At 43.0% G+C, this 17942-nt stretch overlaps 1 protein-coding gene across 4 annotated transcripts in view; it reads left to right on the forward strand.

Annotated features, from left to right (window-relative positions):
• The window catches only part of NRG1 (neuregulin 1), a 232141-nt gene that overhangs the window by 26472 nt on the left and 187727 nt on the right, over positions 1–17942 (forward strand). For all 4 annotated transcript variants that reach the window (XM_054032952.1, XM_054032954.1, XM_054032951.1 and 1 more), the window contains exon 2: positions 12966–13143. In XM_054032952.1, the coding sequence (XP_053888927.1) occupies positions 12966–13143 (178 nt within the window). The remainder of the gene's footprint in view (positions 1–12965; positions 13144–17942) is intronic.

Here is a 17942-nt window from a genome sequence, read left to right on the forward strand (position 1 = left end):
ATATTGAAGTTCTGAACCCTTTATCTGTACACTTGATCCCAGGTTATAGATTTTGGAGGGAGACCCTTCAAAAAAAATTAAGTCTTGAATCATAATGTAGCATGGGAAGTACAGTACTAGGCATATAAGGTACTGAATACAGACTAGGATGAATCCCAGAAAAGGAATTGAGGGAGCATCCTGTGACCCCCATATTCCTCATTTATATATAATTGTGATCTTGCATATAAAGCCTGCCATGTGAGGCATCGGGGGAAAGGTTTTGATCAGCTGAAAGTCACTGTTCTAGCTAAATATGTATATCTTTAGTGCATATGAAGTTATGAGATTGCGTTGTATGGTTATCATTAAAACATACTGGAAGTTGGGGAAGCAGCCGGATATTATTAGCTCCCCAGATACAACAGCAAGGCTAATAGCCAACACCCAGGTGAGGGGTCAAACAACATCAACCGCCATTGTCCAGCAAGGAGCTACAATTCAATGACTCACCTGCATGAGGCCACACCAGGGGAATTGCTCAACCTTGCCTGAGGACTCAGCAAGGCCCCCAGACATGCCTGGACTTGTGTTCCCCAAGCACATGGGACTGAGGGTATAAAACAGAACAGAGTAGGCCCACACTTCACCTTTCTCCTGCCCCTACCTATGCTGCAAGCAACAAAGACACTCAGATGACTGAAGACTCCAACAGAGGGCCTGGCCCAGGTTTCAAGGGCGAAATCTGTGTACTGTGAACTGCAGTATCCAGTGGGGTGAGAAAAGCTGCTTAATCTAGTTGTTGCCCAGTCTAATAGGGTTGAGAGTTTAGACTGTGTGCTTATATTTTGTTTCTTTTGGTAATTAACTCTGACTTTTTGCCTATCGCTTAATGTATCTTTTGTAGTCAATACATTTATTTTACTGTTATCTTTACCAGTGAGTTTGCCTGAAGTGTGTGGTAAATCTGCATAGGTTTGCAAAGACGGGTGTATGTCCACTTTCCATTGATGAGGTGGTGAACCAATTAATAAACTTGCACTGCTCGTCTTCCTGAGGTACAAGGCTGGGAGCTGGGGGGATTTGGCTGGTGCCTGTCTCTGTGTGATTCATGAGTGGCTCTGGGAGCATTCCTGCACTTTAGATGGGTGTGCTGACTGATTACAGCTCCTGGAGGGGGTTGCTACTGGTCACTAGCAGGGCATTGTGAGAGACAGCCCAGGCTGGAGAATTTAGGGGGCACAGAGGACGGTCCCAGGCTGCACCCGGGAATCCTGTCACAGGAATATCACACCTGAGAAGCACTATAAGGGATTAAAAAAGGGAACACATTAGACTCCATTGAACTAGGAGCCCAAATCCATAGTTTAAGAATTGCCTTCTGCATTAGCAAATCAATGACTTAAAAGCTTTAAAGTTCTTCATGTCGCTGTGAATATTTTATACCACCTGTACTCTAACAGCAACTTTATGCTTTTGATGCTTAAATTAATCTTGTTTTCTCCAAATTGGTTTGTACTTTTTAACCTCAGTTCTGCTAATGGAAAAAAAAATCAGAAATCTTCCAAAATCAGTTCAGGTTTTTTTTCCTTACACGCCAATACCTTAATAAGTGATTATTTTCGGGAAATATTATATAACCCACTGAGGTAGTCCACTGCTCAGACTGGCCTCATTAAAATATTTAAATTGTGTTTTGAACACGCACAGAGTCTATTGGGCTATCATTCTGACATCATTATTATTAATTATTTTGATTAGTAACATAAGAACTGCCATAAGAGAACAGACCAATGGTCCATCTAGGGTGTTATCTTACCTCTCTAATATTAGCCATTACCAGATGCTCCAAAGGAAGATATAACACCTCCATGGTGGACAACCCTACAATAACATACCTTAAGGAGATCATAGAATCATAGAAGATTAGGGTTGCAAGAGACTACAGGAGGTCATCTAGTCCAACCCCCTGCTCAAAGCAGGACCCAACCCCCAACTAAATCATCCCAGCCAGGGCTTTGTCAAGTCAGGCCTTAAAAACCTCTAAGTATGGAGATTCCACCACCTCCCTAGGGAAGCCATTCCAGTGCTTTACCACCCTCCTAGTGAAATAGCTTTTCCTAATATCCAACCTAGACCTCCCCCACTGCAACTTGAGACCATTGCTCCTTGTTCTGTCATCTGCCACCACTGAGAACAGCTGAGCTCCATCCTCTTTGGAACCCCCCTTCAGGTAGTTGAAGGCTGCTATCAAATCCCCCCTCACTCTTCTCTTCTGCAGACTAAATAAGCGGAGTTCCCTCAGCCTCTCCTCATAAGTCATGTGCCCCAGCCCTCTGATCATTTTTGTTGTGGACTCTCTCCAATTTGTCTACATCCTTTCTGTAGTGGGGGGCCCAAAACTGAACGCAATACTCCAGGTGTGGCCTCACCAGTGCTGAATAGATGGGAATAATCACTTCCCTCGATCTGCTGGCAATACTCCTACTAATGCAGCCCAATATACCGTTAGCCTTCTTGGCAACAAGGGCACACTGCTGACCCATATCCAGCTTCTCGTCCACTGTAATCCCCAGATCCTTTTCTACAAAAGAGCTATCTCTTCCCATTTGCAGATACCTAGTGGTTGGCTTATGTCTTGAAGGATGAGGGTTGGTATCTTGTAAACATTTACTGTCCTGTCTTATGGACTTGTGAATATTATTGAGATTGGTGCGGGGATCGTCTTTTTGTTCTGTGTCCCTTGTGCCTAGCACACTGGCGTCCTGGTCTGTGAGTTGGGTTCCTAGGCACTACCACAATACAAATAATAAAAAAATGATATTAATGACAAAACTGTTCTGAATATCCTACTAAGCTACTTGCTTCAGCAATACAGTATCTTCTGAATCTGAATCTTTGCCAATGTCGCATAGGGCTCAAACAAGGCTATCTTGTGTTGCTATAAGATCACTCTTTTTATAAGGAGAGCTAGTTGGCCAATTGCTCAACCCCCAACCTAGAGGGCCAATGGGCTGCCTTTCATCTGGTCCCTCTCCTTTGATCTGTCTAGCTTGGCTGGCCCTATCAGAAGTTATAGCTCTTGCTGGCATAGCTCTCAGGGTTATTGGAGCACACAAGCTTTCCCACCACATCAAGGTGCATCCACGGGGAAGGTTGAGTAATATCTTGCAGCAGTGAATTCCACAGGTAGTATGTTACAAAATAAATATCACCTTTTTTAGATACATAGATATGGTTTTTTTTCAGTTTCATGGTATGTCACTATTTCAGGGTAACTTCTCCTGTATACTCCCTCTGTGGTCCACCAAGGGCACCACTTTAGGCTCCCAGCTGTCATCTCTCTTGGGTGAAGACCCACATCTCATTCCCTCCTAATGGGGGTTTTAAGGCTGCATAGCTCTCTGTATTTCACTGGGATATCCCCAACAAGCCAGGCTGCCTAAAAGGCCAGCACCTGCCCTTTGCTTTATTTCCAGAAGTTATGACCGGTATATTGGCTGCATACAGAAGTTACCGCAGAGCTCTTTCTATGCAAGCACATTTATTATGGTGAAATCACTACAGAGCAAACATATTAAAACATAAAAGAATCTACACACATGCTAAGAAGCTTACCAGAGGTCACCCCCAGCTCCCACCTCAGGCTCTGGTAGGTATCAGTCCTTCAACACCCACACCTGGGCTCACTCCGTGACTACAGGTCATAACTGTCTCAGATTCAGAACTAGAACCCCAGCAGGGGAGTTTAGCCATTTCTTTATACATCTTGGCCTTTCATCTCCAGGCTCCGGGAAAAGGTAATTAGCAGAGTGACCCTCTCCTCAGGATGTAACTTCAAAAGGCTGGGTTTTTGCATAACTGAAAGTAGGGAATTTGCATTGACCTCTCCCTAGGTACTCCCTAGGACATCCACTTCACACTTATTGTCCCAAAAGTCCATTCTTGTCTAGCACACTTTCAATATAGTCCTTGAACTTCCAGGCCTCCCATAACATCTCCCCCATAGAGAGGTTACATACAATCCTAGCCCACAATAACACATACCCTTTGCATTTAATTCGGTGGATCCCAAAGGTACTTAAACTTAATTCAATAAGGTCTCCCAAGCAGGAAATTGCCATATCTGTCCCAAGGTGTCTCCTTTTTCATTCATTGTGAGAAAAAGCCGCAGTACCAGACTTTCTCTGTGCCATTCTGTATTTTATGTATATCTATCATTTAACTTCTTGTTCAACTCCTCCCTAAACCAAATCTTTCCAATCCAGTAAATCTGTCTTTATATAGAAGTATTTTGATGCCTCTAGCCCTTTTCTGGACCATTTCGATTTCTGCTCCACCCTTTTTTTGAGATGGGGTGACGAGTACTGAACAAAGCATTGAAGATGTGGCCACTCCGTCAATGTATATAACAACAGATAGTCGCTATTATTCTTTATCATTTTTCTTAATAAAGCCTCAAATCTTTGGGTTTTTTTTCTGACACTACTGTCACATTTCAAATCCCCTGCTGCATACCCAAGGAGGCCTTGGAGGAGCGGTTGGAAAAACGTTTGTTCTGGAAAGTATCAACACTGCTCCCCCTGAAACACATATGTTGTGTAGTCATGTAGAGTGATGCTCACTGCTTTGCAGAGGCCCAGGGCAAAATCTAGGCAAGACTTAAGTGGGATTGACGTGGTTGTGTAATCCATGGGCTGTCCTTCCACAGAGAGGTGAGTTTCACCCAGACTTCCAGTACATCCGCAGCACTGTACAGAGAGGCAAGAAAATGTAAGAGTTGACAGCCCAAGCTTTGGCATTCATTTTACAGTCAGAACATACCTAATATGTAGTATAGGTAAACTTGCCACGGATGGCAACATGCCCTCCAAAATCGCTTCTTAGGACAGCAGAAGTATTTTAGTGCCCAATGAAACTTGCTTACTTTCTCTGTTTAATGATGAATGATGCCATTTTAATTCAGCGCATTGCTTCTGCGGAACAGAAATGGCAGCCTGTTGTGTAGATCTCACTGGAACTTGGCCCAGCTGTGGCAATGACAAGTTTAATTAGGCAGATGCGTTGAACAGGCACCTAAAGAAACCTGCTGGCACTATGATTTATGGTGTCATTCATTGTCCTAAGGCATATCGCCTTTGTGCCCTCAAAAGCTTGAGGCAGGATAGCACTGCTCTGTCAGCACTGCTCCAGCACAGGGATAATCAAGGGTTGAGTGTTAGAGAAGTGAATCCTACTAAGGCAAATCCATGTTGTGTACTTTACTGGCCAACCAGTGCATTGCATCTTGTTGCTATATAATGTACTTAATACACAGTGTCATAAAATGCTTGAGAACCAGCACAACAGAGTAGGCAAGAGAGAGGATATTTTTACTGAAAATTGTAAGGAAAGGAAGTGATTCATTGTCTGGGTTGGTGGGTAAGAACTCCAGACGGGTGAGATGGCGCAAGTGAAAGGATGACTGTATTCATGGAGTGTGACTCCAATTCATGTATCTATTCCTGAGATGGCTTTTATTAAGCTGTTTCACTACTGTGGTACCTCGATTAAAGCTAGCTCAGGCATGTCTACACAAAGGGCAGTCACAGCCCTGATTGTCATGTGGACACAGAGTAATTAATGTAGGTTCTACCAGCATCCAGGGAGACACAATTACTATGTAATTAGAGATGGACAGGAAACCTAGGGATGTGCCAGAGAACGAATATTGCAGAGGTGGGAGGATAGGATGGCCAAGGTGTTTTGGGGCCTCTGAAGTTTAGAGTAAAGATTTAGGATGGTTACTAAAGCAATAGCAGTAGTCAAAATGGGGAATGACACAGTTAGGAATCAGATTTTCAGCAGAGGTGGAGTGAAGGTACAGATGTTGGCATTGTTCCACAGGGGATGATAGACAACACAGAGAGATGACGTGGGAGGAAAATGTAGACGTATGTTTTAGACATTCCCTCTTTTATGCCTTCCTTCTTTCTGACTCCGCTTCTCTTCCTGTCCTCTTTCTTCCTGTTAGTATCTAGTACTAGGCCATTGCTCTCAGCCTTGCTAACTGCTGATTGGACTGAGCATTCTTGCAAGCTGGAGCTAAATTTGGTCTCAACCCCCTCCATGCACCTGATTTCTGTGTCACTCTGGGGCAGCAAACTGGAAATACTGTAGCAGAGTCACTTCCATTGGGCCAAACTTTTCAAACTTAGGATCCTAAAGTTAGCTCTCCTTAACCAAAGTAGCTTGATTTTTTTAAAACCTGTTGAAACTGCAACTCCCAGTGAAGTTAGTAGAATTTCAGAGGGGTAGCCGTGTTAGGCTGTGTCAGCAAAAACAATGAGGAGCCCTTGTGGAGTTGAGACTTCAGCAAGAACCTGCAGAACTGTAATTAATTTGCAAACTTGACACCATCAAATTAGGCCTGAATAAAGGACTGGGAGTGGCTGGGTCACTACAAAACGTAATTTTCCCTTTGTTGATACTCACACCTTCTTGTCAACTGTTGGGAATGGGCCACATCCACCCTAATTGAATTGGCTTCGTTAGCACTGACCCCTCACTTGGTAAGACAACTCCCATCTTTTCATGTGCTGTATATTTATACCTACCTACTTTTTTTCACTCCATGCATCTGATGAAGTGGGTTCTAGCCCACGAGAGCTTACGCCCAAATACATTTGTTAGTCTCTAAGGTGCCACAAGGACTCCTGGTTGTTTTTTAGTAGGATTTGTGCTGCTCAGCACTTCTCAACATCAGGCCATTTTTATTTAGATACTTAAATATGGATTTAGGAGGCTCCTTTTGGGCTCCTAGGTTTGCAAAATCAGCCTTAAGCGCTTTTTATTGACTTAAATGTGAATAATAGCCCCGGATTGTTTATTCTGATATTAACTGCATTTATTTTCTGCTGTCCCCGCGTTTTCCACCTGCAGTGTCAGATTTTTGTATTGACAATGTGTAACGGCATCGTGAGAATTGATCAGGGAAGCAGGAGATTTTGGCAACAGGGTAGGAGTCAGTGGAGGCATTTGGTAGCTGATGAGATTGGGGTGAAGGGATAAGCTGCATGTTTCTGCAGAAGTAATCAGCAGCGAGTTAATTAAGAGTGCTGACATTTAAATTGTAATTTGTAGGTTAGGCTCTCTCCCTCCCTCACTCACTCATTTTCATTACCTCTGAATTCAGTTTGCTCTCTCTACAGCATTCTCTTGCCCAACTTCAGTGACTGCTTTCGGAGAGGATTACTGTACTTAGAAAGGAAAGAATAGGAAGGAGGCACTAATCCAAGTTCAAAGAGCAGCTCCACTTTTCTAGGTAAACATCCATGCCGATTGGGTGACATGCCATATATTCATGTTGAAAATTTCACCAAAAAATAAACCAAGCTGTTTAACGAGAGCTCTTGATACTGCTGGTGGCACCGCTGCTTTGAAAGTTTCAGCTGAAATGCTAGTGATGTCGCATCTACAGGTCAAACTTTTGCAGAAATGTCCTTGTGGCCTCACTAAGACACATGGCATTTGGAGAGTCTTAGTTGTACTTGTCGCGTGCATCACTTGCTTATCTCCTGTTTACAATGCCAAGGTTAGGTAGGGCTGACTTCTGTTGGTTTCTTGGCTTTGGTACCTAGACTAACAGACAGCTCAGGTCTAATAACTACTTATTGGTTTGCCTGTTTCCTTTTTGTTTGTCTTTGCGAATGAAAGTGCACAGTAATATCAAGTCACAGAATCTGAAACTTAGAGGGCCAGATTTTCCAAAGAGCTCAGTGCCGATGTAGTCAGTTCTGTACTCTGGAGGGTTTGGCAACGCAGGGTTATGTCCTATCATCACTGTCAGTGTTTGGTTGTGTAGATAATCTGCATGGAGCCTCAATATGTTGAAATGGAGTGGCCAGATTTTAAAAAGTGCTCAGCTCCCAGCACCTCCCTTCGGGCATTGTAGGAGCACTTTGGAAAATCTGGCCTGTAGTTTATAAACCTGAGTTGGTTGTAATCTTGTAGGCGAGGCGTACATGGCGCGGAGGGGATTTGGGAAGTAGATGTATTCTGTCTTAAGTGACTGTCTCTCTTTCCTTGAGCATAACTTATTTGTATTATTTGTATTATTGAATTGCCCCTTTGCTAGGTCCTGTACAAACACAGAATAAAAAACCCATGGTCCATGTCCCAAGTTTCTCATAATATAAGACAAGAGACAACAGATGGATACAGACGGGGAATACAAGGAAACAATGAGACCATATTGGTTAGCATGGTAGGCTGTGGTCTCTGCACACCAGCAGCCCGGAGAACCGATAGCGGTTACCCCTGTGGCTTCCATTTACTAACATAACTGTCAATCACAATTTTTCACACCAAATAATACACATGTGTGATGGCAAGCATGTCTAATACATTCCTGTGTTCACGCTCTTAAAACGTTTTGTACTGTTCTAGAAAGACTCCGTGGAATTTCAGCTGCAAGTGTGCTGCTGCGGGATGATATTTTGCAGGTTTGCTGTTTAATTTGTTCAGTGTGTTGAGGCTCCATGCAGATTAACTATACAATCAAACATTGAAGGTGATGAGAACTCAGCACTGCCAAACTCTCCCAAGTCCAGTAATGACAGATTGACTCAGGTTTTATGTTATCAACGTGGCTTTGCAGAGTAAATGTAGAAAAGTTTGTTCCTTGTCCTTAACAATATTATACACTGGGACTTTCAAAAGTAACGGCGCCCCCCAGAGAGAAACATTTACAAAAAAACCCTGATAGTCAGTTTGCGTTAATAGAAGGTTTAACATCTCGTGCACTGCTGCTTGCTAAACTTTCTCAGAGCCCATTAGCAGTGCTGGGTCTTTCGCTGACACAAGGGCCTTTTGGCTCTATTTGTCAAGACTTCTCACAGCGTTATACCTCTCTCATCATGATATCCTGTGTTGCTTTTTTGTGGGGGAGGGGTGACGTTTGTCACGTCAGTGGAGGTCTGCAGGTCATAGAGAGTGATCCTTAGTGGGGAGTGTGGAAGGCTCAGGGTTAAATTTGGATGCTTTTCTGTGTGTCTAATTTGATGTTTAAAAATAAACCCCTAGTACAGGGGTAGGCAACCTATGGCATGCGTGCCAAAGGCGGCACACGAGCTGATTTTCAATGGCACTCTCACTGCCCGGGTCCTGGCCATTGGTCCGGGGGCTCTGCATTTTAATTTAATTTTAAATGAAGTTTCTTAAACATTTTAAAAACCTTGTTTACGTTATATACAACAATAGTTTAGTTATATATTATACACTTATAGAAAGAGACCTTCTAAAAACGTTAAAATGTATGACTGGCACACGAAACCTTAAATTAGAGTGACTAAATGAAGACTCGGCACACCGCTTCTGAAAGGTTGCTGACCCCTGTCTAGTATTTCAATGAGTTTCTCAGCCAAAGAATGCTTGTAAAGTATATCCCAGTGCACCTTAATATGGGCATTGCTTGGTTGGGGACTTTCCCATTGTTACTTTTAAATGTTTCTCTTTGTCTTTTTTTTTTTTTTTTTAAATGTCTGGCTTTGTTGTTATTTTTCTACTGGTGTCATGTGTACGACCACTTTTGTGGCGATACTGAAAGTCCTGGAAGAGCTCTGTCCAAAGTTTGATCCGTCTTAAACATTGGAGGGCTATACTTCTCAGTGTTAAATATATATGTTGTGCAAATCATTCTGCCACCAACAATTGTTTAACAGGCACTATTTTGTATTACTGACAGAAAAGATTTAAGGTCCTGGGCTCACATGCTCTGCCTCTGTTACAGCAAACTCCATCCTTACCATTTGGTAAATGTTGGTCACATCCGTGATGCTGGTTGGCATACACAGGAGCAAATGAAGCAGAGTCATGCTGGCCCCCCCTTATACATTAAAAACACTTTTTAATATATTTAACACCATTATAAATGCTGGAGGCAAAGCGGGTCTTGGGGTGGAGGCTGACAGCTCATGACCCCCATGAAATAACCTCATGCTGACCCCCCTGAGGGGCCCCGACCCCCAGTTTGAGAATCCCTGCATTAGTCCCTTATTTCTTACTGAGAACTTGACAGTTCAACCAATACAAAAACCTGGGACCCTATAATTGATTTTGCTCCCCTGCTTAATATAACCCTGATACATGTTTTACAAGTATTCAGATAACTAGTTTAGGAAGGTTATGTAAATATTTTTACCTTTGACTGCTCACCTGCTCCATTATTGACAATATTGATGTGAAAATTTCACCTTCCCCATTTCACAGACAGCCTTATCTCTGATCCACAAAACTCAATGTCACATTTGTCAGCACACACGTCACTAATAGAGCTGGTGAAAAATGCTGATTATTTTTGTGAGAAATTTTAAAATTATTGTTATTTTTCAAACATTTTCACAAAAACAATCCAGTTCTTCCATAACCTGGGTTTTTTTGTTTGTTTTAAGCCACCTTTTTTTTTTTTTTTTTGGAGGGTAGGTGGAAATTCAGTTTTCAGAAACTAAAAAGCTAAATAGTTTTTTTGTTTTTTAAAAAAGTTTCCCGTTTCCATTTTTCACTGAAGATCCTGTGACAACATCAACTGAAATGAAAATTTGCTGGGAAAATTTTGATCAAGAAGTCATTTTACATGTCAAAGAAGTTAACAGAAAAATGTTGACCAATCCTAGTCATACATTTTACACTATGCACAGTTGGAGATATATTAGTAATGCAGATCTTGAAAGACTTTGTAAAAATGTCTTGTGGGTCACCATTAAGATTGTATTAGTGCCTTCAGAATTTTGCCGGGGTACAGTAGCAAGCATAGGCATTTGTTGTCATCCCATCCCAAAACATGAGATACAAATGCCAAAAAGTAGCCAAGCTAATAAAAGCTCTAATCCTGGCCCTGCTTTCCATATTCCAGGGGAGTCAAAAGTGTTCCCATCACAGGATCACACTGGAAACTTGTCATGATCCGGGTGGAAGCACCTAATTTACATACTACAGAGAAGATTGCAGCTGCCTTCATTTGTCGGAATCAGGGGACAGCCATGTTGGTCCCTCATTTCCTTATTGAGCATTATAGTTATACAACAAGCAAAGCAACAGTTCTCACCACTGGAAGGAACTTGAAAACTGATGCTAGTGCAAAAGGATATTGGTTCACTTAATGGATGCAGTTTCTCACCATAAGCACATGGTGCTTGTGCTCTGAGATCTGCACTGTTTGTGAGTTCCTGATGCGGTTTGAGTGTCTGCTTCGACCTATACGGCCCTGAATGGTCTGAGATATAGCTGTAAAAGAGACCCCACTCTCCCAGTACCATACTGCTGTGGTCAGTGGAGGCACTGTAGCGGGGGGCACCTCAGTTTAAAAGACAGGGAGCTGCTAGCAGCGCATTCTCCATGACGAGACTGATGAGCGTCAGTGTAACCACTCCCTACAGCGATGGGTGGGGGTCTCCCATCACTGTCGCTAATCCACCTCCCCACGAGAGGTGGAAGAATTATTCCATCGACTTAATGCTATCTACACTGGGGGTTTGGTTGGTTTAATGGCGTTGCTCAGGGGTGTGGATTTTTCACATCCCTGAGCGACGTAGCTGGGTCAGCTTAACATTGTAGTGTAGACCTGGCCTGAGACTCTGGAATTCAGTTCCACTCCCTCAATCCAATATGGCCCTAATCTGCTGATCCCCAAGGTGTGCTTCAAAGCCTGCCTCTTTTCTATGGCCTTTGGGAAGAAGGGGCTCGTTTAGGTTGAGCTCAGTGTAATGTGGGTTGGAGTTATCGTCTGGAGTGAGTGTCTTCTCCCCACGGTGGTTTGGGAAGCTGCTGTGCTGATATTTGTTCTGTAAGCTGTCTGTCATGTCAGAGGTACCTGGAGCCTTTGGACAGGCAGTGTCTGATAGCCAAATAAATCACATGCTTTACACTTCGTATTCTGTTGCCTTCAGTGCAGCTCATGGAGATATGCGATTAAAAAACCCATGGCACTGAGCATCAGAGCCCAAGGCAGCAGACTCTGGCTCGCAGGGCTCTGGCTGCAGGACTATATCAAATTGCAGTGTAGACGTCTGGGCTTGGGCTGAAGCCTGGAGCTGGGGACCTTGCGACAGGGCTGGGTCTCAGAGCCCGGGCTCCAGCCTGAGCCCAAATATCTACATTGCAATTGTACAACCCTGCAGCCCAACCCCCCATGAGCGCAAGTCAGCTGACCAAGGCCAGTCACAGCCATGCCATTGGTCTCTTATTGCAGTGTAGACATACCCAAACCAGGGTCTGACTCAGGTTTGGCGTGTGGATGGAAGGGAAGCTTGGGCTTCATCAGTTTGACTTGGGTCAGGAAGCACTCAGGACTGAAGTCCTAGGACCCTGTTAAGGGGGTGGGTCAGAGCCTAAATCTTGCTGTGACTCAGATTCAAGACCTATCATTTTTCAGTGTGGACGCAGCTCAAGTCACGAATCAGAGTCAGAAGGGCTGCATAGAACAGTATGGACGTGTTAGCATCTCTGTGAGACTCGGGTCTGGTAACTGTAAACCCAGGTTTACAATGTAGTATGGACACTCAAGCACAGGCTTGGAAACACCAACCCCGGGTCCCACAGATCTGGGCTCAGTGTACAGTGTAGACATACCCTACAGTTCCCAGCATGAAGTCTTGCTTCAAGAGGCCTAGCCTGCCACATAGATCACTACTCAACTGCAGGTCCCAGTATTCATGGGCTGCATCTCTGTATTGACTATGGGAGCATCATTTTAGTTTTGCAAAGGTTGTGTTGTCTTGTGTCTGGGAAGTCGAAGAAGGGCCAAGTGTGTGTGTTTCCTTCCAGGGTAAACACACCAATATACCCATTCATATCGTCTCTTTTTCATACATTTTAAGTATAGTTCATGCAAATGAGAGATTTTTTGGTTTAGAAATCATTTAGTCTGGTTCTGTCTCTAAATTTTCTGGCTTGCCTAGGTCTACTTCAATTAGCATGGTTTTCACCAGCGCTTTCTTTTCTCTCTTTAGCTGGGCCTCCCAAATTGAAGGAACTGAAAAACCAGGAGTCTGCTGTGGGCCAGAAGCTAGTGCTCAGGTGTGAAGCCAATTCCGAATATCCCGCTCTCAGATTCAAATGGCTAAAGAATGGAAAAGAAATAACCAAAAAAAACAAACCAGAAAATGTCAAAATCTCCAAAAAACAAAAGTAAGTACCGTGATACATCTTGCAAACTGGGCTGGGGGGAAGAAGTGGAATTATTCACCCAAGCATTGGGAGTGTTAATGATCTCAGCATCCACAACTGAGTGCTGTGAAATAAGGAAAGTGAATTAATGGAAATAGGTTATCTCTTTATTTTCACTGGGACTTATATATTGTTGTCAAGTAATAACAAAAATGGAATATCTCATAACGAATACTCCATTTTTTATTCTGATTGTTGTCTTCTATAGCAAAGTGGAGACATTTTTTTAAACTAATAAATCTTGGGTGCAGGCCATTGATAAAACATCACGTTTGTTGTTTGAAGTCCCAGATCTGGCTCCAGGAATAACGTTGAGGCTTGCATTGGAAGTTGCTAAGGCTAGGTCTACACTACCCGCCTGAATCGGCGAGTAGAAATCGATCTCTCGGGGATCGAATTATTGCGTCTCGTCGGGACGCGACAATCAATCCCCGAATCTACGCTCTTACTCCACCAGCGGAGGTGGGAGTAAGCGCCGTCGACAGGGAGCCACGGAGATTGATTTTTCCGCTGTCCTCACAGCGGGGTAAGTCGACTCCGATAGGTCGAATTCAGCTACTCTATTCGCGTAGCTGAATTTGCGTATCTTAAATCGCCCCCCCCCCCCCCCCCCGTAGTGAAGACCTGCCCTTAGTGTCTCCTGCGTGATTCTGAGAGGCTTCAGTTCCCACTGGCTTTACCGGGGCACTCCGAACTAGAGCTGTGTGGCTAACAGAGTTTTTCGGTTTCTTGTGAATTCTGAAAAATCAAAAGAAAAATGCATTTTGGATCAATCCAAAAAAGAAAAGTTTTTTGGTATTTTTGTCGAATTGAAAAGTCAAAAAGAATTGTTTTGGGTCGAACAAAACGTTTAGTTCAACCGAAAATGAAACACTTCATTTAGATATCATTTTTTTGTAATATTCTGTAAATTTTAAAAAATAAAATCCAAGGAGATTTCTAAACAAAGTCATTTGGAATTAAAAAAAAATCAGATCATTTCATTTTTAAAAGGTCAACATGGAATGTTTTGATTTTTTTCATATTTTTTTTAGTTCAACTGAAACAATTTGCCACAATTGACAGAATTTTGCAAAATGTTTCAGTTGATCCAAATCTGCATTTTTCACTGGGGGAAAAAAAAAAAGTTTTGGTTAAAAAAACATTACCCCACTGCAGTGAGAACCTCATAAGATTGGGCCCTCATCTGAGAGCTGTCAGAAATTCATCCTCCTGATTGGAGGAAAATGTCCTTACCGGGTGGCTGCTGAAGCGTGTGCGGGAAAAATCTGGAGTATTGTTTCTGTGTGAAGGCAGTCCGAGAGAGAGAGAGAAGTTAAGTAATAACTTATTCTCTCATCTATGGAGGAGGGTTTGACATTCTATTTCCACAAGAATGTTTTGGTTTAAAAGGGCTGGTTTGCACCTTGTCCCTCTTACATAGAAGGGTGTATTAAAGGTACAGGAGAACCTCAGAGTTACGAACATCTAGGGAATGCAGGTTGTTCATAACTCTGCAATCTTCGTAACTCTGAACAAAACGTTATGGTTGTTCTTTCAAAAGTTTGCAACTGAACATTGACTTAATACAGCTTTGAAACTTTACTATGCAGAAGGGGAAAAAAAGCAACTTTCCCTTTATTTTTTTAGTAGTTTACATTTAAACCAGTACTATGCTGTGTTTCCTTTGGGGGCAAGTTCCGGTCCCAAATGAGGTGTGTAGTTGACTGGTCAGTTTGTAATTCTGGTGTTCATAACTCCGAGGTTCTACTGTGTGCATTTAAGACACTTTGAGCCCAATCCCGCACTCCTTGCTCAGGCTAAAGTGCTATTAACTTTACAGGATCAGATCTGAAGACACTTTTCTGTAGAACAAACCACAACTGGTTTTGGTGTGTTGCTCTAAGGTGGGCGATTTTGTTGCATTTTCCTCTGAGGGGGTGAACACTTATTGTTATGTGTCAAATCCTCCTCCACCCAAAGAGCAGCACTTAACCTTTTTGTGTTACACCAAGAATCTCTGTTCTCGCTATCCAATGGATGAGGCTGAAAAGATACATTCTCTCCTCTCTTCCCCGGCATTGTCCTCGCAGTGTTTTGCAGTATAGCGAGTGACGGAGGAATCAGGAAGGGAGACAGCTAGAGTAGACCGCCCCTTGAGTCTGTCTCACTGTGACATAAAGAATTTTTGAAGTTTCTTGGCATGGGGTTGTGCAGGAGGTAAAGAAAGGGCCCTTGTACTTCGCATCTGTGAAGTCCTGGTAAGTGGAACCGTTCCAGGTGGTAAATAGCCTGGTGAATCCTAATCTAGACCTATCTGTGGAGTCAAGTGTTTCTTGCAGTATAGTAATTTCAGTCTGTATTATGGAGAAACCTGACCCTTGGCTGCCCATATGCGACAAATGCCATTTTTTCTTCTGTTTTGGCCAATGTTGTTCACCCTACGTTACTTGATGTGCTTGAGGAGCTTAGGTGTATGACCATTGGAGAACATCGGACTAATGACTCTCTTAACTCACCAAGTTTTGCAGGGAGATGTTGAGACCGTTAGTGGAGGAGAGTATCAATGCTGCCTTTTAGAAAGGGTAGAGAAGCAAAATCTCATAAAGAAGCAATTGTTAGGCCTTGGCCCAAGAAACTGTATCTGGATTCTGAAGAACTTAATCTCTGACCTTGTCTCTGATTTCCCTGGCACAGAGGATTTATTGGGAAGGACTAATGAGGCAACTCTGGGAATACTTGGAACCCTCTGATTTCCCTGACTCCTCCCAATCTGCTTTTAGGCTAGGATAGGTACAGAGACTTACTTAGTTGGTCTGTTTGGCTACTGGCCTTCTGGAAGTGGAAGCAAATCAAGTGCCTGTGCCGAATCTTTCAGATCCATCAGCTGCCTTCAGTACCACTGCCCACAAGATATTTGGTGATATGCTTGTGGAAACTGGCAGGGAGAGTTAAAATTGCTCGAGTGACTCTGTACTTTTACCGAAAAAGTGATAAAGTTGTGACAAACTGCACAGGGGCTGTCTGTGAGGGTATAGCTACACTGCAATTAAAAACCAACACCGCTGACCCGGGCCTGTTGGCTATGGCTAAGGGGCTGTTTAATTGCGGTGTAGACGTTCAGCTCGGGCTGGAGTCCAGGTTCTAGGACCCTGTGCGGTGGGGGGGTCCCAGAGCTCAGGCTGCAGCCCAAGCCCAAACATCTACACAGCAATTAAACAGCTCCTTAGCCCGAGCCCTGCAAGCCCAAGTCAGCTAGTACAGACCAGCCCAGGTGTCTAATTGCAGTGTAGACATACCCTGAGAGTCCTCACAGGTTAGCACTGCCAGCTCCTCTGCCCTGACATCACTCCCATTCTCTGTACCACAGGACTCTGTTTGTCTGCCGTCCTGTTCCATATGTACGTGAAGTGCTGTGGGTCAGAGTGTCTAGCTGAGATTCGGAGTGTGGTGTGTCCCCAACTGAAGGAATTTGTCATTCAGGATTGTAACTTGGGGAGAAAATGGGGTCTTGCTGTTGCTTAGGTTGCTCCCCCTCCAGGCCTGAGAAGAGAGAGGTATTGTTTTGGTGTAAGATCAGGAACATAGCCCTTGGCTCAGTTGAAATTCATGTTTAGATTGTATTGTACACATACTTAGGACAGGCACATATTAAAGCTAAGTAAATAAGTGGAAAAATAATACAGTGCAGGTGAATGCAGTAAAGATCAGAATTGTATTATGTGCAGATTGGATTAATGAAGGAACACAAGAAATCTCCCATACCAAGCTAAAATGAATTTAAATGGTTAATATTTCCCTATTTTTAGTGTTTTTATGATACAAGATAATTAAGCAGGCAAATATTTCTTATTATTGGGCTGCTATATTGTTATACGGACAACCAATTTTAATAGTGGGGGAGGGATAGCTCAGTGGTTTGAGCATTGGCCTGCTAAACCCAGGGTTGAGAGTTCAATTCTTGAGGGGGCCGTTTTGAGTTTCAGGGGCCAAAATCTATCTGGGGATGGGACTTGTTTGAGCAGGAAGTTGGACTAGATGACCTCCTGAGGTCCCTTCCAACCCTGATATTCTATGAATATGGAATTTTTATAATAATGAAGTAGGGAAAATATGAACTAAAGTGTGGAGAGTCATCTGAGCTGACTAGAATTAATATCTGTTTTAAAGACAAATGGCTACTTAATGAGTGAGTTATATTGCTGCTGCAGAAGACACGCACTAGCATCATCAGGATTCAAGGCAGCCTAATGTTATTGGCTTCATCCATCCAGACAGTTCAGAAGAACACTTTCTACATATTAATAAAATCCCATTAAGGTTGAAAGTAGTGTCCAACCATCAAAAGTGACTTGTGTTAATTTCAGATTTTACACACCAACTCTTTGCTCATTATGTGACCGCATAATAGAAAGTGCAAAGTCATTTCAAGAAAGAAACATTTTTTTTAATTCCAACAAATTAGATGTAAAATTTTAAACAAAATGTAAAAATATCTGTTAGGCAGAATAAGTGGCCAACTACTGAAACAGAAACGGAAGCAGGAGCTTTGCAGCTTCCTTTAAAATGACAGGGAAGGTCTGAGCAACAGATACCAAAACCAACAGACTTTGGTGTGGAGGAGATGAAATTGCAGTCTGTTATTTACTGGTGCAATATCCTGATGCATATTGTTAGCTAATGACATCCGCAGAAGTGTCACAGATGCAGTATTTTCTTAGACTATTAGCTTGCTTGAATGGGTTTATGATCTGATGCTGATCTTGGGATAATCACAGGTA

This window comes from Malaclemys terrapin, chromosome 6, assembly GCF_027887155.1.
Source record: "Malaclemys terrapin pileata isolate rMalTer1 chromosome 6, rMalTer1.hap1, whole genome shotgun sequence".
NCBI lineage: Eukaryota > Metazoa > Chordata > Testudines > Emydidae > Malaclemys > Malaclemys terrapin.